Here is a 21,907-nt window from a genome sequence, read left to right on the forward strand (position 1 = left end):
CAGTGTGCTCCTTCTGCTGATGAAGACACAAGATGTAACCACTGCCATCAAAATCTCTAATGGCCTGGAACAACACTGTCCTTTATCATGAAAGCTGTAAATTTACACATGATTCGCTCTAATCAATCACACCAAAGACTTAAGCTTACCTGAAGCTGAAGGAGCGACCTAGAGCGTTGAACTGAAGGACGGGACCCCGGGGGGCGGAGCGGGTGTAGCGGCCTCCCCCCTGCCCAACCAAGGCCTTACCCTCACCCACCACACGCGGCTCCAACACACTGTAATGTGGCACTGTAATGAACGTTGTCGTGTGTTGATGATACATGATATCCACTGACAGAACTGCCATTGTGTTAATGGCATTATTAGATAGCTGTCATGATCTATACAAAGCGAGGAGAGAGACAAATCAATGGCTTAAGCTAGGATAATAATCCATGAGATACAGTTATTCTATAGCACAAGTAATGAGTCAATTACCACAACAATGAGGATGTCTCGCTGAACAACAAGTGACGGCTGTAAACAAAGTGGCGGCTGGCAGCGCGGCTCCACTACCTACCGTACCTCTTTGTTCCCTCACCTGGATTCCTGTCCCCAAAGATGAACCGCAGCTCCTCCGTCGATAACACGCCCGAACCCTGAGGAAAACACGGTCAACTTCATCAACTGTGGCGAATATCAAGGAAAAGTAAAATGTAAATACGAGCATTAAGCAATGGTTGTTTCTTGGAAGTGTCGTAGATAACTCTGTTCCTGAGGACAAGGGCCATACATGCAGTGTGTCTGATCTTAGAATTATACTGAACACCAGAGGAAGGTGCTGAAAAATCATTCGACAGATGGTTATAACTTGACACTAGTGGCCTTGGCAGCTGATAGGCTCAGAACCCAAACAACCAACTGATCAATCCTGAGTTTTAGTAAAGCAAGGAAGATTCTGATGAAGAGATACACATTTGTTTTTAGCTGGACTGTAGGAAAAGGGATTATTTACCCTAACCACAGCAGGGTAGTTCAACAACCAAACGTGGCTGTGACAGAATCATCTGTGTAGACTCATGTTCTTCTCCAGTAAATGCCCAGGTTTTCATCAGACTTGTGTAAATATGGATATGAAAGGAAAAAGAACTGTAAAGCAAAGCAAAACGTTCCTTCCCACCCAACACCCCCTTATGCAAATGCGGTGATGTCATGTCCTCTGGGGTTTTGGTGATGAAACAAAGCATGTCAAAAAATCATATATATATATATATATATATATATATATATATATATATATATATATATATATATATATATATATATATATATATATCCTTGTTTCTGCGTGGAAGAATCAGACATATATTGATAGAATTAAAGTGAGCACCCGCGGCGACCTTTTCTCACACGTTCAGCCGACTCTGAGTTTTTCCATATGACTGGAATAACACCTCAGTCTGAGCTTTCTCTTAAGAGTCACTTCCAACTACCAGAGTCTACTTTCTGTTGTTCCTTACCTGTTTCAGGTTAAGCACTACCGCACTGCACACTTTCACTGACAACAAGACGTTTTCACTGGGCCAGCGCATCTTCACTGGGATTCTGTACAATTTCACCGACACCTTCTTCACATTAATGGTAAGATATCGTTACCGTTGATTTCTCTAGCGTGCTCTATACCTTCAGCTGGTCTCCACCAATCTTTCACCCTCTTCACCTCTGGTTCTCATCCGGGCAAGCGCTCCCACACGAGCGCGGAAGATAATCATTCGCGTTTTGGCTAGGCTTGACGCCCGGCTACCAGGCGACACTCACACGTCATAACAGCCGCCAGGGCGCCATCACCCAGTGACGGAGGCTGCTTCCTCTGGTCTCCTAAAGGAGACAAGAGGCGGGATTATATATATCATACCGGCTGCATCTTAAGTACCAGCTCAAGGTGAAACCAGAGCATGATTTCTGGTCGGGAACATCCGCTTCGGCCTTAGAAAAATCCGACGATGTGAAGCTGCAGGTGTGCTGGGGCAGGTGTGACGGGCCCTACCTACTCTCAGCTGGTCGTGTGCACACCGTCTGCCGCTACGCATCACCTACGTGTGCGTACTGAAGTGAAATTAGTGAAGAGCGTACACGCGGTCGCCCGCTCTGATGGTTCCCATAATTGCTAACGAGAAAACTTTTAAATGGTGTCTTGCGGAAAAGAAAAAAAAGAACACCGACACGGAAGACTGAGCCCAAAGATAATTAAACACTCTAGGTGACCGTGAACCCTTTCACGGCCCAAAATACATTGTGGCGAGCAGGGCGCGTCGTATGCGGAGACACCCAATTGTAGATGACAGCAATGAGCGAAATCTAAAATTTCCTTCCCTGTTTTTGCACAGAGTAACACCTCACTGAGTACCGACAGAACCGGACGCTTAGCGTGACTCCCTGCATCGTTCTCAACCTTGGCCAAATGTGTTGCCATCACTATAAGCCAGCTGGGTCTTTGTGTTCTCTAGGAAGCTGTCTGGCTCACCTCGGAGAGGGACTGCTCTCTCTTGCCGGGGACGTTACAGAAGACGTAGCTCTGTGAGGTAACTTTCTTATCCACCAGAGTAGGTTCATGCATCCTCAGGATGGCACAGAGATCCTGGCAGGTGTGCGGGATTACTCCAGCAAGTCTCTACAGCCTTGGCCATCACGGGACTGGAGTCTCAAGCCTCTCAAGAGGCAGGTCTTCTCTGGCCATTACAAGTCGGTGGTTGAATCAAAATGTCAGAAGGATACAGAACTTGAGAGTTCAATACACCTTTGCTGTACTTTGTGTCTCAACAGACGTTAGAATTCTATACTTGATCCTTTACTCTCGCCACTATCCAACTTTTTGTTTCTCGGCTCATCATCATGTTCGTCTCCTGCTTTTGTCCTTCGGTCGTAAAGGTCAGATTCCAGAACTCCCACAGAAGTAAATCTAATTCACACTGTTTTTTACTTTTTGTTAGAGAAATAATTTCTCTCTCTGATCACTTTTTTTTGCAAGAAACACATATACATGCACCTCCACACAGTCAAATACACACACACACACACACACACACACACACACACACACACACATACACACACACACACATACACTGTTAATGACACATCTATTAGATTCATCGTCTATGCTGCTCCAGGTATATGAATTAGGGCGGGGCGCGCGTGTGTGTGTGTGTGCGTGTTGTGGGAAGGAGAGGGTTAAATAGCTTTCCAGGCCATATAGCAACAAGTTCCCCTCGTCTTCACGTTTAGCCCAGCCTTCCTGGCCGTGTCATACTCTGGCAGCCTACCTAGCCTCATCTCGTCTCCACCATAATGACTCGCTAACACCCTCGAAATTACATATGATTGATAATTATCTTTTCTTTACGTAACTTTATAACAACTGCAATTTGGTTAATGTATATAATTACTCTTTGAAGCAAAGGTAATACGATTCCCCCAAAGGTAATCTTCATACCTCGTTAAAAAAGATTTATCGCTCTTCATACACCAGTTAGTATTAACAATTTCCACCACAGTAACTGGGTTTTTAATGCCAGCCTCTGGTTCTCCAAGCCGCTGTACGTGGGGTTCGACCCTTCGGCTGACTGCCAGTGGGACTTTCTCTGTCGAGTACCATTTCCACTCTACGTCCGGGGGTCGTTACGGGGCGACAACTCTCTCCACTTGTCAAAGACTTTCCCCTAAGTCGGTCGTCATGGTGATGGCGATACGGCCGGAACCAAGTGATAGAGGCTGGCAAGTAGTTCAGCAGGTCACAACAACACGGCCTCTCCTATGTCTGCGTGACTCGGGTATCTTCAACAGCTAAAACCTGAAGAGCCCCCTCATGTCTGCATGTGAAGCATCTGTACATATCTTCCTCCCAGTACGGGAAACAGTACATTTGTGGGTCTATCTTTTCGTGGTTCACATGGGACCATCCCATCCTCCATGCTGCCACAATCGTCAGTCGTCACCCGCGGGCACGAGAGATGGTCCTCACTGTATCATCAAGCTGTGCCGTCCTTCTGGTGGTGCAGGTCGTCTGCAAGACCATCGTCACCGTATCAATAGGAGTCACCACCCTCGCTGCGCTACGCGGAGCAGGTCGTCCGCACGACCTTCCTCGACGCCCTTCACCGAGACTTCTTTCCTTCGCGGTCGATGTCGCCGCTGCAGCCAGGCTAACAACCCTCAGGTCGAGGCGAGTGTCGTCTCGGGCGTCAGCCACCTGCCCATCCAGCTGCCGCTCCCTGGTCCAACTGCCCCACCGATGCCCTCCCTGGCCCCACCATCCACATCATACACACAACCCGCCCACTCACACGCCCACGTACTACCAGCGGAGAAGGAATCCACCCTCAGTTATCATAATGCCAACCGCGATGGAAACAAACCAGTCAGAAGTCGCGTCGCCCTCGACTCCCGCTAAACAACTGCGAATCGATCAAGCGATCCGTCTGGTACCTTGGGTCAATACCACCGATCTCAGAGGCGAATACTCGAGATCATATGTTTAGTTTAGAAGAATCTGCTCCTGGGTGAGTCATGAACTGGCTTAAGGGCGTGAGGGTCACAGAGAAACATAAGGGCCTTTAAGATTTTTCCCCGAATACGTTTGAAAGTCATCCTAGGAACCGCAAAGAAACCAAATACCAAGAGTTCGTTATCAAGCACAAACAAAAAGATATCACTGACAGAGGTATGACAATAAATCATAGCGGGAAGGAAGGAAGGAAGGAAGGATGTATCAGACTAACTGAAGCAAGCGTGAAGGGCAGCCAGCATTCGGAGGTTACATGGTGGAGGTTGACAACCTGGCCTACACCGCAGACAGGCAGGCATACTGCTGCACGTGATTGTAATGAACCTGAACCTGAGTTGGATTTACGTCTCCCTGTTTATGTTGCTACCGCTACCTTGCTGGGCACCTGTAGCGATAACAGAAGAGATGCCACCGTCACTGAAAGGGGAGAAACTACTGAAGTAAAAATCTATGAAGTTTTCACATCCGAGGCATCCATGCGACTACGTGAAGAACAAGAAACGTAGTGTGACGTTGTACGAGGGATACGTAGGCTCTCAATACCTTCAGCAACATACTCAAGACCAACCAAAACTTCAACACTGAACTATACGTTTTCAAGTCTTAAGATAACCATCAAGAAACATTAAAATGACCATCAAGAAACAGGTTAAGATAACCATCAAGAAACATTAAAATGACCATCAAGAAACAGGTTAAGATAACCATCAAGAAACAGGTTAAAATGACCATCAGGAAACAGGTTAAAATGACCATCAGGAAACAGGTTAAAATGACCATCAGGAAACAGGTTAAAAGATTGATTTCGAGAACTTTCAGATGAGGACTACGGAAACAAAGGTCATGTTTAGAATCTTCTCAGACTCCTCAATCTTCTCTCTACCATCTCCAGAGTCCACAGTCTTCCCCAACTCCCAAGATATCCTCCTCAATCTCTCCCTAGCAGCGGACACATGGAAGGGGAACTTCCTCCAGCCTTTCTCCCTTCGACAGAACACTACCGCCCTCCCTACAACCCTGTCATTACATCAAGTTAATTACAACACCGCAAGACTCCTCATCTTTCCTGGGCGCTACGCGTAATGGATTTATGATAATCATATTTCTTGTTACTGCGTCTGTAATGGTTAAGTTTCTTTTTACGACGTACGTAATAGTTATGTATCTTTTTACGAAGTCCGTAATGGTTTAACGGTCGTGTTACGACGTCCGTAAGTCTGTAACTGTTACTTTCCTGCTACGATATTCATAGTTACGTTGCCTGTCATACATACACCACACATATACGAACCTAACATACATAACAACACTAGAGTGAACTAGGAGAAATACACCTTTACTAACTACTAACGTCTCCGCGTCATGGCTGTTCTGGATTCGTTTCCTTCCGAAGTACACGTCTAGCAGGTAGGGCTGGAGTAAAGACCTTCAGACGGAGCAGGAAATACGTACCGTAACGGTCCTGTGAGGAAGTTACTCATGTTTCCTCGTCTGGATTATCTTTAATTGTGATGACAAAAAATGTAACGATGCATTAGAAAGGATTCTTTTCAGAGAGAGAGAGAATGAAGCCTTGTGGTTCTGGCTGTATGTCCGGCAGGAGGCTAAGGAAGTGAGGCTAGGGTGGCGGAGGTGCACGTGCAACTGGTGGAGAGAAGCCAAGTGTAGCTCCGTGTGTCATTACTGATGGGGTGTGGCACCTTGTGGGTGTAGCCCCAGCCCACGCCTACACACCATGACGCCCCTCATGCTAACGGGACGCCCATGACACCAAGGAGGCCCTGGAGGAGGGCTGGGGGTTCAGGAGCGTATTGTTATAGCATCGGGCACGACGGGTATGATGCCGTGACCCTCTGAGTAAATTCTTAAACGCTCAAGGTCATCACACACACACACACACACACACACACACACACACACACACACACACACACACACACATACACACATACACACACACACACACAATCGTCAGTAGTAAACACAAATGTTTGTGAAACGTGCGAGAATAAACCCGTGTCAAGGGTGGAGGGAGGAAGGGGGAAACCAAGAGGGTGACGAAAGGAAAGAGAGAGAGAGAGGCTTCGGGATACCGGGGCCTGAATGTTCATAAGGGTGGAGTCCTGTACGAGAGAGAATGAATCTGATCGATGTAAATATACGTTCGGTTAACGTGCTGTCACCGTCCTTAACAAGGGCACATGAAGCGGTCAAGGTAAACCATGCAATAGTTGTGTAAGGCCTTGGTGGCTGCCGTGTGTGACACTCACAGAGTGGATACCTCTGTAAATGAGGTCGTTGTTCGTTCGTTCCTCATACAACCTCGCTAATTAGGGAGAAGCAACCGTGCGCACGGGGAAAAAATGACGGGAAAAGAGTGCAAAAATGGCTACAAAATCCAAGAAAAGGTTGTAATTTTAACTTAGACCATGACGGAGTTTTACAGATACCAGTACTACCTGGCCAGGGGGCCATAATTTTGTCAAGTATATTTGGACGATGTACACAACAAAAACATACACCTCGTACTGACACACACGGTGTCATTAACGTGATCCCTTCCTAGCTTCCGTATCAGCGAATATCAACACACACACACACACACACACACACACACACACACACATACACAAAGAAAGAAAGTATTTGCGACAGTCCATTTTGCCACACAAGAGGTGAATGATGGTAAAGTCCATGCTCAGGTGACACGCCAGTTGTTGCTATAGATGAGGACATTTTATGCGTCCGGTGACAACACTGGAATACTTAAATTCCCTAGAAAAAAATATGTCCGTCATAGCTGATCCAACAGTTCCCTCCCCTAAAAAAGTAGGACAGTAACTGGCTATAACCCTTTACCTCCGAGGCGACGCCCGGCCCGGCCAGCACCGACCGACTGACCGATCGAAGGGCGTAACTCAATATCCAACGCACAACAGCAACAAGACGAACGGATTTCAGTCATCAGCTGATTAAGTCTGCTGTACAAGTGTCAACAGACACACTTCAGAGAGAAATGCCAAATATTCGAATGAGAGAGAGAGAGAGAGAGAGAGAGAGAGAGAGAGAGAGAGAGAGAGAGAGAGAGAGAGAGAGAGAGAGAGAGAGAGAGAGAGAGAGAGAGAGAAAGGAGCGCCACGAAAAATGATTTGGTCATCCGATATAACACGTATTACATCAAGCGGCAACAGTCAGGGTAACACGCAAGTCAACATGTGAGTGAGAGCATTTCTCTACATACATGTATCTAATTTCCGACCGTATAACATGACAGGAAAGCATATAAGTAATGCCGGAATAATAATCGGCTCTACAGACGCAGACATTGCATGCGGCAGCGCGGAGGTAGAGTGTGTTACGCAAGGAAAACTGAAATCTAAAAATGACATCAGATAGTTAAATAACCGGAAGACGAGGAAGTGACCATCCATCCACCCGACTCTACGCTGGTTCCCCACTGAGACTGACGTGCTCTGAGGTTGTCTGTAACAATACAGTCACGTGGAGTCAGTTCCTGGAGGGGGTAGGTACTGCTGTGACTTCACATGATGCACGGCAGCTACTGACACAGCGCCTAACAAAAATTAAGTTTGGAAAAGACGAAGGCCTTTCAAAATGTTATGGTAATTGGTCATCGTAAACTGTGGAATAAAATATTCTATACTGACAGCGTTGATCAAAGGACAGCATGACTACCGATCGCTATAATAGTTTGTCGAAAGATTGTGACGAAAGACGAGGCGGGAAGCGGCCCGGGTCAAGAGGGTGAAGAACCAAGCGTCTCAAATGATTCCCACAATGGAAAACAAAAGTTATCACACGACACAAATGTCCGGGAGTTCATTGTGAAGCTTTTCAGTCCTTTTTTTTTTTTCCAGCGACCACGAAAGAAATGCACATACAAAAAACAACTTGAGGACAATGGAAGATACCGGGGTCAACAAAATCTTTGGCGAAGCAAAGAATGGTGCCGAGGACTCGATCCAGAGAGAGAGAAAAAAAGGTTGAGATCAGAGGGTTCTTCAAGACAATGGACAGAGAAACCTCAGCTTGAAGGGTTGATGGCCGTTGGTGTTTTTCTCCTAGTTGTTGTGGCTGAAGTGGAGAAGCTAATTCTTGCCGCTGATGGCCGGATTAGGGAAGGCGGGATTTCGGTAATGGAAGGTGACAGGTGAAGACTGGGAAGAGAAGGTGGCTGTGAAAGGCAAGGACACTGTGCTGCCCTCGAGTGTGCACCCGGCATCACGCTACTGATTTCTGAGGACCTGTTATCAGTCCAAACTCTCACAGACAACACCTACCGTGCCCCGCACTTATGGAAAAGATCAGAACTCTTCTGACGTACTAGAGATATTCATTTTTTTCTCTCTCTCAAAACTAAAACAGCTGGACGTGGGTGGCATGCTCAGGATGTATATCAGAGCCACACACGCCAGGAAAATGGTACAGGCTTCTTAGGTCACATAAGACATCTTTACCTGTTGTTCTTTACTTCCCTGCATTCATGAAATCCACAACCTGTTCATTTCAACTCCCTTATGGTTTAATTTCGTTTCCATCAGTTTCACACGCTAGGCGTGTGACCTTGTAGTCTATGCAGCTATCATTTACTGCTTTTTTTTTTTTTATATACAGATTAAATTGAAACCATCCCTCTTTTACTATGTATATCAAATATATTGACTCCAAGATCATATCTGTGGATTTATATAAATACGTTCGACAATCAGACGCAAAAAGCAGACAATATTTACGTGATCATGATGGAACTTCATTAAATGTTCTTGATAATTGAATATCCACGGAATAACGCTACATGGAAGATAACTAAGCTACAAAACACTAATTGCGAGTTTTTAGTTCGCATAATCTCTCCCATAACCTTATTGTATTCGCTAAGCATCTCACAATAATTAAACATTTCAAAGTAAGTTTCACAGGGATACGATTAGCAAGAACGTTAACACCTTCCATATACATCCAATAAGGATTGCGAGCATTCTACTGCCATAGTCTACTAAAAACTAACCAAGCTTTTAAACTGTTACGTTGTATATCATCTTAAGCTGCACAATTACAAACTATAATCATACGAAAACTTTAACTCTTTCTTCGGTCAAGAACACGCCTTACTGACAAGCACCTCCCAGCAACACATGAAATCAACACCCTATATAAGACATTTCTTACCTGGACGAACCTTAGCCAGCAACTTATAAGTGGCAAGAAGAGGCAGAGGATGGAACCTGCCGCATAGCGAGCCATATTGCGGCCGAACGTTGGGTCGGGGGCGTCCGAGTCAGCTGTGTTCCCGTCCCGGCCTAGTGGGTCACCATTTCCAGTCTGAGGACAATTGATGCACAGGTTAGATGGACGTTCTGGGAACTATTTATCCCAATTTGATTATGTAATTCAATAAAAGTGTTAGATTCATATATACAAGTCATCATCAATTTTGCAGTGATGGAACAAGCCATGATTGTCCTCCTAAGCCACTGGTTCCGATTGGTTTACTTTTCCACCACTTGCAAAAACCTAATCACCTGTGGTCTTGATCTGTCTCGTGTATGTTCTACATTAACATCGTCAATATTCCAGATCTACTGGTGTTAACGTTACACAAATTTAGAGGCAGTAGGGCCCTAATTTTCACAAGGAGTTAAAGATTAATGGTTAAAGTTAAAATAATTTCATAGGCTTGCATAACGTGTCCTGCGGAAAGAATCAGTTGCCCTCCGAAGTCCAACTCACGAATAAGAATTTAAGAATATCATATTTACAAGTCGTTATTCCCTGCCAACCCTGCGTCTTAAAACAAAAGTAATCTGAAATATTCTAAGTTAATATGCAACAAAATGCAACATGATATGCTGAAAAAACTGCAAGTTTCAAAGAAGACACCAACACTTGTCTTATTGTATGGCTTTAGTGAACAGGAATTCTGTAGTTCGTATAGTTGTAGGAAATAAATTTTTGTATGTGTATTTTGCACTACAGTTGAATTAAGAACTAAGTTGGAATAATAATGATAGTAACAAGAATAGGAAAAAGAATTACAATAAAAACAAAGAGGATACTGTAACATCATTTTTGGCTCAAAAGGGAAAAAGGAAATCGAGACGCTTACCTAACACGAAATTCGATGCAAATGAAAGTCTTGCCTTAGTTTTCGAGCTCTTGTATCTAGTTTTACAGCTTCGACGTACCAAAGGGATTGTTTATCAAATCAAAAGTGCACTAAGGGTCAATATGTATAATCACGGCAACCCTATTAATGTAGGTTCAACATTAGTGTTCCGCACACCATTATCCCTTCATGCCTATCTCCCCTCCTTTTCTCCTCCTCCTTTATCCTAACTTCTTTCTCTCTCCCTTCTCTCTTGCCTATCCCTCTCCATCAGAGACTGGAGTTAAGAGGGGACCATGTAAATGTACACCGGACAGCAAGGGAATCCAGCGGGGCCACGACCAGTAAGAAGGTGGCAGCAAAGGAGTGATCCAAGATAGACCGCTTACCTGAAAAGCAAGTCACCATGATCACCAAGACTCCAGCATCTAGATGGCCTGCATCATCGCACAGCAACACAATAAGAACTGGCAAGACTGACGCCCACACCCATCCGCCCATCAGGCCGCCCATCCGCCCACTCAAAAGGCACCGAACTTTGCACCCACGGTGTACGTAACGGGAACCATCACACGTTGCCCTTCACGCTCCGCTACTTATTAGACACTGAAACCTAATTGGCTCGCATGCTGGACTGTGCATGTCAGTTTGTAAACAAAGAACACGATCTGAGGTGTTCTCTGGTGGTTCTTCAGTGAGGTGATGCTTGAATCTTCCTCACGCCCAAGGAACAACTTACTCCCAACCACCGATATCCGGGGGCGGGGTCCCACGATTCAGGTGATGAATGGGGTCTTCTGAAGGTCTCCATTGTGATGATACAATACTTTTCTCAAAATACTCTTCATCCGTAACATCTACATAAATTTAATATTAATGTTTAACATTATACCAGCGCTACTCTCGTGGGTGTTTGCAAGTAACTGGGGAATATAATCATCACTGAGACATTCAACATAGTTTCAGTTTATGCTAATATCCTCGCCTGCTCTTTGTGTGAACCGGGTTACAATGGTTCATTCACCGGCCAGCATTAAAAGTGAGAGCTTGTTGACATAACTAACGTTATTTTCCCTTTCACCTGACAACTGTACATACAAAACCTATTTGTCGGTAATCAGCTGAAGTTGCGGGTTTTAAGTGTTTCAAAATAACAATCCACGCAACTGTCGTAATTCGGTTTTGAAAAATTAGTAAATGTTCCGAATAGCAGATTCGTTTAATTTTGGACTATGTAGATGCTTGGTTACTGGAAGCGGTGTAGTCTGTGTTGTGACGACTGTTATCTAGTTAAACTATCTCAGTGACATGGAACATATTCAGCGTTTGCAACCTCAAAATGGAGACATAATGTCAGTTTTCTTGCGCACGTCTTGCACGGCAACAATTCGTATAAAGTACGAATAGCGAGATAGGGATATTCTTCACTTTTTTTGTATGGAAGCAAATGGTGATCCCGCTTCACAATACCATAACTACTTCGTATACATGTATATTCTTGAATTTTGATATTAGCGATGATTTCGAGCACTTATAATAGCAAAGAAACTGATTGCTGTATTACCTATCTATGGCTACGTGAAGTACGGAATACCCAAATTGTTCGATACTGGTACGAACATTTTTGAAGGCTCGAATTTCCTGCATACATTACATTCTCACTAAATTCCAACTGACTTTTCGCTTGGATTATACTTCCTTAAATTATTTCTGATCGTCTCTTACCCAAATTTCAAACTACGTTTCCTACTACTTCCCACACCAGCTTTGAAATGTATGTAACCTTGTTCCAATCAGTCAGTCAAACACTGTCGAAAGAAATTATGAGATCCCTCCCTTCCCATCTTGTCTCATACAACAGACATGAGATGCACGGCCGTGGCGTTATAAATCGTCCTTAACATTTTTACATTCATCACCCTCCTCTTTTTATGCCTATGTGCATTTTCTTTAATGTACAGACATTCATTTAAAGAACCCAATTCATGAAATTACACTGAAATGAAATCCGTTTCCTAGCATGGTAAATTTTTGTTGTGGTTTTCCATAGACAGTAACAAACAACGTCATCAGGCTCAACGGAATATATAAATCATTCAATTATCAACAAGGTAAGCTATGGCTGCTGCAAGGTATCCCATGACGTGATGACATGAACTATTTGTGCGGTATCATGACTGTCATTCTTCAGTTCAGGGTTAAGATGACACAGCATTTGCACTGGATCATAACAGGGGGAAGGGAAAAAGGGTGAAGTAATCAGTAGGAATCCTAAATCAAACCTGCCTGACCTAATCTAACAGAACACGTAACGTAACTTAAACCTCAACTAACCCTAATCCAAACCTCTCACAATATACTACAACCAAATTGGTCTTACCTTAACCCAGCTGTTTTTGCTGAATGAAATGAATTTATATATATAATTCACAAGAGTTACGTTTTAATGTTGTCATCCTTCCCGGCCTTAGTAAAAAGAACTTCCCAGTTGTTTGTCATTATTTACATAATCCAGCACTTGTTCTTCTGGTTTGTGGTCACAGAATAATGATACCATACTTATTTCCCAAACACGTACTAAGTGTAAAGCGGCATGGGTAATAATGATGCTAGTAAAATGTTTGTTTCTGAAGTCACTTACCGACTGTCAATGCTATTTTTCCTGTCGTCACTCTTGTCTGCTCTGAATAATCGATACATCACGTCTCTTTTCTGTATGGGACTACATCTACTTATCAATGGTGCACTCGGACGAGTCTAGCTGAGAATCACACACCAAATTGCGATAAATGAAGAAGACAATTTGCTTTCCGTTCTACATTGTTTATGTTGTGTGTACTAGTAGACCTTTGTCCGGATTCGTGAATCTAGATTTAAATACCCCGAATCCGAGGCTAGAATTTACTTCGAACTGCATTTTCCAACGTTACATCGAAGATAAAAGATTGAAAGTTTCTTATTTTGATTATAGGTAATAATGATAAGGTTTTGTTAAGTGTAATTAACTTTAAGACATTTACAATTAAATGTACGGACGTAGTTCACCGAAAAACATTTCATGACGGGACGTAAGTGGACCCCAAATCAGTATCTGAATATGACACCAGTGAAATAGACAGCAACAAATAACATTATGTATAATAATTGGTTGATAATATTCATCGTTGGTATTCTTGTAAGTCCCTGATCACAAAAATAGAATCTATATCCACAATTTGATTTATCTTGTAACAAAACTTTAGAATCGCGAGTGACTACCATGTGTTTAGTTGACATTTCTCCATGCGTGTGTGGAGCGCAACTCCTAAATGTTGCAATTGTGTTCGTGGATATTTACAAAAAACGTACATTCATTCGTATCAGCAGAATACTTCAACCGAAATGCGTCCAGAAACTAAGAATATTGATGTTCAGTACGTGAAGAAAAGAGGTATGGGTACTTGTGCGATGTAAACTTGACATTACCATAGGCTTCATGCAGCCCTGGTCCACACCGGCAAGTAAGTACTTCGACGTTTTCATTTTCATTTTACCATTGGTTGGGTTAGGGGTGCGCCAAAGCTAGCCAGTATACTTTTAATGAAACCCTGATCATTTAGGCATGAAGGATATTGTAGAGAAAGGTAAAATAAAAAAGTATTAAAATGTCACACGGAAACCACAGGAACAATGTCAGATGTAACCGAACAGTAAATAATTTGGAACCCATTTTATATAAATCCGCAATTTATAGCTTTATCTAATGGGTAGAAATTTAGAAAATATATCGATTCCTTATCTTCAGAGATTTATCTGTGAAGATGTAAATGTTTAGACTTTTTCTACTTACAAGACCTGCATCGAACAAAGCGTTTCGTCATGATCCTCACATGAAAACTTGGTATTAGCCCGCGGATTGACACAGGTATCACGTTAATTGCGTTTCCAAGACCTGATGATTAATATATGCAGCTCCAGAGTTCTACTAAAATTTTGCAGCGTCATACGGTTCGTCGTGGTTGGTTGAAACGAAGAAAATCTTCCAAAATATTCGAATAAAAGATATTTAGTAATTTCAATGGAAAAGAGTTCTGTTAGACCCTAACTGGATCACCTGAAGATTCGCCCCCTCCCCTCCCCGTTTATTTCTTTATTTTTTCAGTTATGTTTGTGTGGTACAACCTAATCTAGCCTAGTTCGGTTAGATTCAGTTGTTGGGTACAAAGTTAACCTAGCATAGTTAGGTTAGATTTGCTTATTGGGTACAAAGCTAACCTAGCATTGACAGGTTGAAGGTGGTTGTTGGGTACAAACCTAACCTAGCATAGTTAGGTTAGAGTTGGGTGTTGGATACAAACCTAACCTATTCATCCTATGAGTACGTTTTGAATGATGTATGTATCTGATGCCCTCCAAATTTTCCATGTTTACGTTAACCCTCCACTCTTAAGAGCATGTCTTCAGCCCAGTCCAACGGTGGGTCATGTCTAGAAAATGCAAATAATTTTGCAGTGAAGTTCTGTACGTGTTACACATGGAAAATGATTAGATCGTCAAAGCCTTATGCAGACGATTCACACACACACACACACACACACACACACACACACACACACACCTGGACAAGTTAGCGAGGACAGAATTTGATTGATAGGGTAATTCCATATCTAAGATATAAGGCTCTACTTCCCATCCCGAACGAATAGATATTTACTAACACACACAAAGGGAAAGATATACATGTCTTTACACCTATTAATGGATACATGATTTTGGGTGGGGTTGAACAAACGCACAAAATGAATACTTACAAGATATTCCTCATTTTCATTATACCTGCGATAAATTCCGGGATTTGTGAATGTCACACATATCTATAAAATGGACCTCACCGTTGTATGTAAACAAACTTTTTAATATTGATTTGCTAATCTTGTGCCATAGAGAAAAATTGTTCATGTAAGTTTTCGATGTCATTGTCCTCGCCGCGACACAGTTAATTTTCGCAACAATTATTTGGAAACAAGTACAATGCGACCTTCCCCCTTTCCTCCTGTTTCCCGTCAGCTGACTGGACGTCCCGCTCTGCTACGGCTGAAATATACATACCGCTTGTGTACATACTCTCTGATTTTTATATATTTTTTTATATCTACATTTGATTTGGATAAAGAAGGTACACAGTGTATTAGAATTTTAGTAATAGTCTTTTCGAGATAAAGAGAGCGGGCATCTGAATTAGCTGGGAGGCTGTTGGAATGATGTCGGTGTAACAGTTACAGCGTCAGTGGTGCGGATGTCACCAGCCTCCACGATCCCCGGGGACTTTTTATGGGCGGGGTGTTATAACTGTGTGGTGGAGCTTCTCTCTACACCGCACGCACTGGTAAAACCTTTATACAGACGTTTGTGATGTTTATTTTTTACTTTTATAAGTCATGAACGTGTTGGTATGTTTGTTTATATTGTAATTTACTTGAAGTCTACGTTCGTGTTTAATTGTTATAAAGGCATATATTAACACAGTCTGCTTAACGCTAGATTCATGTTTCAAGAGAAGTTGTGGAAGTGGTGGGCTAGGTGGACCTTACGTTAAAAACATTGTTTTGTCCATTTGAAGGAACACTCTACAGCGGTCACAGTAGGGGACGAACCGTCAAGAAGACAAGGGCCCATGCCACCGTAGATTTGGCTATTCTGACGACAGATTAGAAGCTGTAGAGTGCTTAGGCTCAGCAGACAGAATGAGCTTGTATCTGGGTTTATATGAATGGATTCATGGGGTGTTCATTAGTTGGTCATCATTAGCTTCGGTGGATGACTAACGTCGGTAGCTTAATGATTAGAGAATGAAGAAATGGGAGGGCTCGGCATTGTTATAGAACTGGATAGGTGCTGGAGCTGATAGAGAGGATATAAGTAGATGTAAGAGTTATACAAAAGAATTCAGACATCTGCATGTGAAAAGTTGCGTGAGACAATGGTGAATGAGGTTCCTTTTTTCGTCCCTGTAATATACTGAATAGATAACTTAAAAAAGTCACAGCGCTTGTCAATCATCTGCCTTTAGCGCCTTCTCCCCCCACCCCTCGTATATAGGAAGGAAAAGATGAGTTCTTGTAACAATATTGATGGCAACAGTACCTCGTTGCAGGGCTATGTTGATGCACTAGTGTACGTTGAAACCGCCAGATGTATTATTTACAGCTGCATCACTGAGAGGTGTGAACACAGCCTTACGGCTGAACAATTACTAACATAACACCGGAGATGCTGCCGCACCGTTTGAACGCTCACTGGACCAGCGCTCTAGGTCAGTAGTTGCCAGCCCCTTTGAGTGGCGTGCCACTAACCTCTTTCCTTCACTTTTTGTGTCAGCTCGATTGTAAGTCTGTTGGATATATTGAGATAACTTGAACATGAATTAAGTAGCGTGTATGATGTTACGTAGTATAGAGAACTATTCTCGTTTCAGTCCTTAGAATATTTAGAACAGTCTGTTTGTAGATTTTGTGATCTCAAGCCCTTCGTGTCATTAGTGGAGCTTTGAATGATCACTTTTTTCGTCTAGTTACTGGGTACACATATACACGAGGTGCAGCTACCAGTGACAACATTTATTTCCGCTGAAGCTAGTAGACCGCGGGGGGTCCATTGTTGGATGAACGTGTATAATGGCGGCTTTCAATCTCGGTCATTGTCGACAAACTGGAGATCCATCACGTAGTCGTAAGTCCAAAGTCTTGAGCAACTGCAAGGTGAACTGAACGTCCAAAGGAAAAAGTTCGTCTTTCAATACATGGTGGATAAGTTTAACGCCATAGATCTTCAGAACTCAGGAAATTTCGCTGCCTCACAAACAGTCATGGTAGCTACAATGATCAGAATATATCGTTATTCAAATTTGACCTTAAAGTGCGAAGCTTGTGAGAATAAACTGTTACAAAATCTTTGAGGACTTTTGTATCTCTTGAGAATTCGGACACGGTACAGAAAAGTTAAAATGTGAATTATTTCCAGTAGGTTATCTACGAACTACCTCACATGAGCATTTATTCTTAATGCAGTGGACGAGTAGCATGTTTTTCCCATCATTTTCTCTAGAGTTGGGCCTCCTCCGTTTATAAGTGTCTTTATTAACTTTAGTTATTCGATACAGTAGGTAATATTCTCTTAATAATGGTTAAGGAACGCAGTAGACGGACAAGGTTAGCGCCTATTAAAGGTTTTCGAGTCTTCACCGGCTGCTTGAGTTCTCAGCGGACAGAAGGATAATTAACTTAAGCTTTTAACTTCGAACTACAAATGGATATTATTATCATGGAATATTCTTCAGGCGGAGTCGTATATGCTTGTTTATACAGCTTAGGCTATATAACCCACACCGTTAGATGTTTGGTTGTGTACAGTGAGGTAGGATACCCACACAGTAAAATGTATTTCTTTGTTCTCTAGTGGTTAATTCGTGAGAGAAGACTAGTTGGTAATTGCATCATCGTAATAAACAAAGAATATCCGTTGTTCTTTTGTTTGTGAGGCTCAGTTGGGCTATGTTGTGGATGTACTTTCATTCATTATTTAATGGTGAATTAATTAGAATTTCTAGTGTGGTTACAGGGAATGGTTGGGACGGGATGATGGTTCTTGATAACCGGTTAGGGAAGGTGGAGTTTTGGGTTCATGGCACCATGGGTGAGACGGGGTAGAATAGGTGTGTGGAGTGTGGCCATGTGGGTGGAATTGGTTAGCGACTCGCGTGCATCTGAGAGAGTATTTCTACTACATAGATGTAACCATCGGTAGCTAGCTACCCTTTGATTGCATTAAGTGCATAATTCCTTAGTTATTTTTTACACCACTTATAACTCAGTCACATTTATATATTACATCCATAGCTACTCGTCCGTCGCTTTAGTTGAATAAGGATATTAACCAGAGCGTCGTTGTCCTCATGACCGGCTGTCCTCTTACCCCCACAGCATTCACCCGCGGGCAGAGGAGCCGTCCCGTCAGGTAGTATGGAAATACTGTGGATATGGGAACAATGAGGGTGGGTGGGGGCCGTCATAAAGCAGGGTGGCCCCATTAGTACCTCAGTCAGCACCACCAGCAACACTCGTCACCAGTCTAACAACACCTGTCAGCACTCTTGCAACACCAGCAACTGACCGTTACACAAACACACGAGATCGCTCGGAGGACTAGTACAGGACTGATGGAGCCGTCGTCGTGAGAGGTAGCACCCATATCGTTCTTATATCGATTCTAGATGGCTCGGTTATCTAAGCAGTCTTCAGTCTTCTGTTACGCAAGAATATTGTACTGCCTCCGCACGTTGTGCTTCATCAACAGTTACTGTGCTGTTGGATAGTGAAGTAATGACCTCTGATGTTTATTCTCTGTCCTTGATACGGCTGTAATAACCCATAGCCTTTATTCTCTGTTCTTGATGGGATAGTAATAACCTTTGACATATATTCTCTGTCTTAGAATCGTGGGTCTTATGCCAGTCATATGCTTCTGGGAACTAACTATAGAGTTTCATGATCAAAGAAATTTTCAGGTTATGAGGTCGTATTCCATTCTGTTCTTTAGATGCTGGGAAACTACTTTGCAAAATTTCATGAGTATCTACTTGATTTATGGGTTTTATGTTGTGCCCAAGGTTGAGGTGGACACACACATCTCAGTGTCTGCCCTGCTCTGGTGGCGACACTGTAACTGACTTAAACTGTTTACAAATCATTTGATCATATGGTTGACACCGTTGATTTATTCATCTTAACCCGTACTTCTTGTCTTATATGTGCAGCACCTGAACTAGACAGACAGTTTGATTCGAATTTGATGGGATGGGAAGATTGAATCTGGTCAGGGGAAGTTGAGAGTTTTAAATCATCCCTAGGAACCGTGTGTATGACTGTCATCTGGAGGCGTCCTGCTCACGATAAGCCACACCGGAATTCCTGATGAAAATATGTATTTTGAACTTAAGTTGTTCTTAGAAATACAGAACCCACAGTTTATTCAATATAGAACGTGAAGATTCTACGAGACCGTCATAAACCACTGTAATGCATTACGCACGTCCGAGCATAGATCACATGACACTAATCACTCATTTTCCAGCGTCCCGAAGCTTCCCCGGCGGATCTGACGACTAGCGCCAACCTGCCAACACCGTTTATGACGGGACCGTTAGTGCGGAAGTCTCTCCTGGTAATAGACGCTCATTAATATTTTTTGTGATTACAAATCTCTGCAAAGGACAGTTGATGGATGGTTACCTCGGGATGCTGGTGTCCTGGGACAGGGACCCATAAATCCCTTATATTGCAGGTATATTTACCATGATAGTATACTTCTCGAGGAAACAGATTTATATGTGATTGATGTGATAACGTATGCAATAACCTGCGTTGCGCGTCTGTCTCCTGCACTGTGACCACTATTGTTATAGATTTATAATCCATTGTTACTTCATGTGGCCTTACTATTTGCATATTAATGTTTTCACCCGTCTTTATTTGCCTTACTGTATTTATCACCTTTTGTGCGGTGCGGGTCCTTGTATATATTTGTTTTACATCCGTCCGTCATAAGGAAGCCTCCTGCTGGCTGTGTGTGTGTGTGTGTGTGTGTGTGTGTGTGTGTCATGAAAAAGCCTCATTGTTTGTGTGTGTAAAATGTTGGTGTTGTTGATCCGTTCAACAAGAGAAAGCCTTGGGTTTGCCATGAGTTATATCATCTATCCGTCCGTCATGTGTGTCTCATTACTATTCGTCTCTCATCTTCAGGAACATCTATTCCCATACATCAGGAATATCTAGGAATACTTTCTTTTAATTTACGTTCTTATATAAATGAAGCATTTTGTGGACTTTCATCAGTTTTCGTATTTAATTTTTCAGTGTCCACTTTTTCAGGTGTGGGTTATTTTCTTATTGGATCTATTTAAACTCTTTTTGTGTGTATACCTGTGTTAACCAAGATTTTTATTTTTGTATATTTTTTCTGACGAATTCAGTGTAGTATAACATTATACAAAAAGACCCATTTATGATTATCTGCAGCTTCGAGGACATGCTGCGGTCATGAGCAGGATAATGATGGACACCTGCAGAGCGAGAAGTTCCTCGACAAGAATTATACTAATTTTCGTAGACTGTCAATGATACAGCCACACGAAGGAGCCTTTTCACTCGCGGTATACCCACATGCTGGCCGAGTCCGGTATGACTAGATTGTGTATTAAACATAAAATGGGGGAAAGTGGTTATCAAGAATAGTGTATTGCATTCTGGATTTATGAGTTGAAAGAACATAGACTTTCAGCAGGAAGCACGTCAGTGTTGCATAGTAACAAAAACATTTTTAAATGCTACCGGAATGTTACCGTCCTATACTTATGTGCTTGAGTAATGCAGTCTTAATTACATTATTTAATTAATTGGGGTGAAAAAAGTCTGTCGCTCTAAATTCAGAACAATGAATGTGGTAATAGTTTTTGTTGGTGGTATAGACAGCGAGAGATGGTAATCTGGCCACACCACCCGGACCCAATTTTTTGTTGATGGCTCGTAAGTAAACCGGAAACTGGGAAAATTTCAGTCAGGTACACTCGAGTTGATACAACGGGGCGGAGCAAAGTCGTAGGGCGCTAGGGAAGGAGTAGGTCATGTGAATAGGGGAGTTCAGGGTGAGGAAGTGAGGTACAACGAAGAAGTGACCTAGACTGAGGGATAAATGTGAGAGTTGATGGTGAGAGGGGTCACATAAGGAAGGAGTGAACGTGAGAGCATAGGTATCAGTTGTAAGGGAGAGACGAGGAAGAGGGAATGGTGAAAGAGACGGTTTGCATCGCACTTCCTTATGCCCTACTGTGTACCATACCCCAACGCCATTATGATTAAGTTTGCTAGACCCCGACCTGACCGCCACACCGCCAATTTCCCACTCCATGTAGTCCCATAACAAACCTGTTATATTTAGTTTTCCCTTTCGAACAGCGTCTCTTACCTGATTTTATCACAACTTGCAACTCTCCGTCTTTTCCACGTATGTGTAACTGATGAAATTATGTATCAGCCAAGCCATCACGTGTGAAGATTCTTCAGCAAAAACTCGTTAAGAGGAGTGAGGAAGGGTGCCGTGTGTGTGGACCCGTATTGTTACACTAGGATTCTGTTCTGATCGTTGTAACTTAAATGTGTGACATAGTGTATGGAAAGATTAGAAATCATGCTATAGTTAAT

The 21,907-nt window shown here is 42.8% G+C and overlaps 1 protein-coding gene across 4 annotated transcripts in view; it reads right to left on the reverse strand.

Moving 5' to 3' along the window:
• The window catches only part of LOC139746999 (A disintegrin and metalloproteinase with thrombospondin motifs adt-1-like), a 39,652-nt gene that overhangs the window by 14,987 nt on the left and 2,758 nt on the right, over positions 1-21,907 (reverse strand). For 2 of the 4 annotated variants that reach the window (XM_071658716.1, XM_071658713.1), the window contains exons 2-4: positions 9,737-9,889; positions 584-641; positions 150-291 (exon numbers count right to left, since the gene is read on the reverse strand). In XM_071658716.1, the coding sequence (XP_071514817.1) occupies positions 150-291; positions 584-641; positions 9,737-9,811 (275 nt within the window). In that variant the 5' untranslated portion in view covers positions 9,812-9,889. Of the gene's footprint in view, positions 1-149; positions 292-583; positions 642-9,736; positions 9,890-10,673; positions 11,063-13,314; positions 13,497-21,907 lie in introns of those variants that run through there. The other 2 variants (XM_071658715.1, XM_071658714.1) reach the window with 2 other exon arrangements.

Source organism: Panulirus ornatus, chromosome 67 (assembly GCF_036320965.1).
Source record: "Panulirus ornatus isolate Po-2019 chromosome 67, ASM3632096v1, whole genome shotgun sequence".
NCBI lineage: Eukaryota > Metazoa > Arthropoda > Malacostraca > Decapoda > Palinuridae > Panulirus > Panulirus ornatus.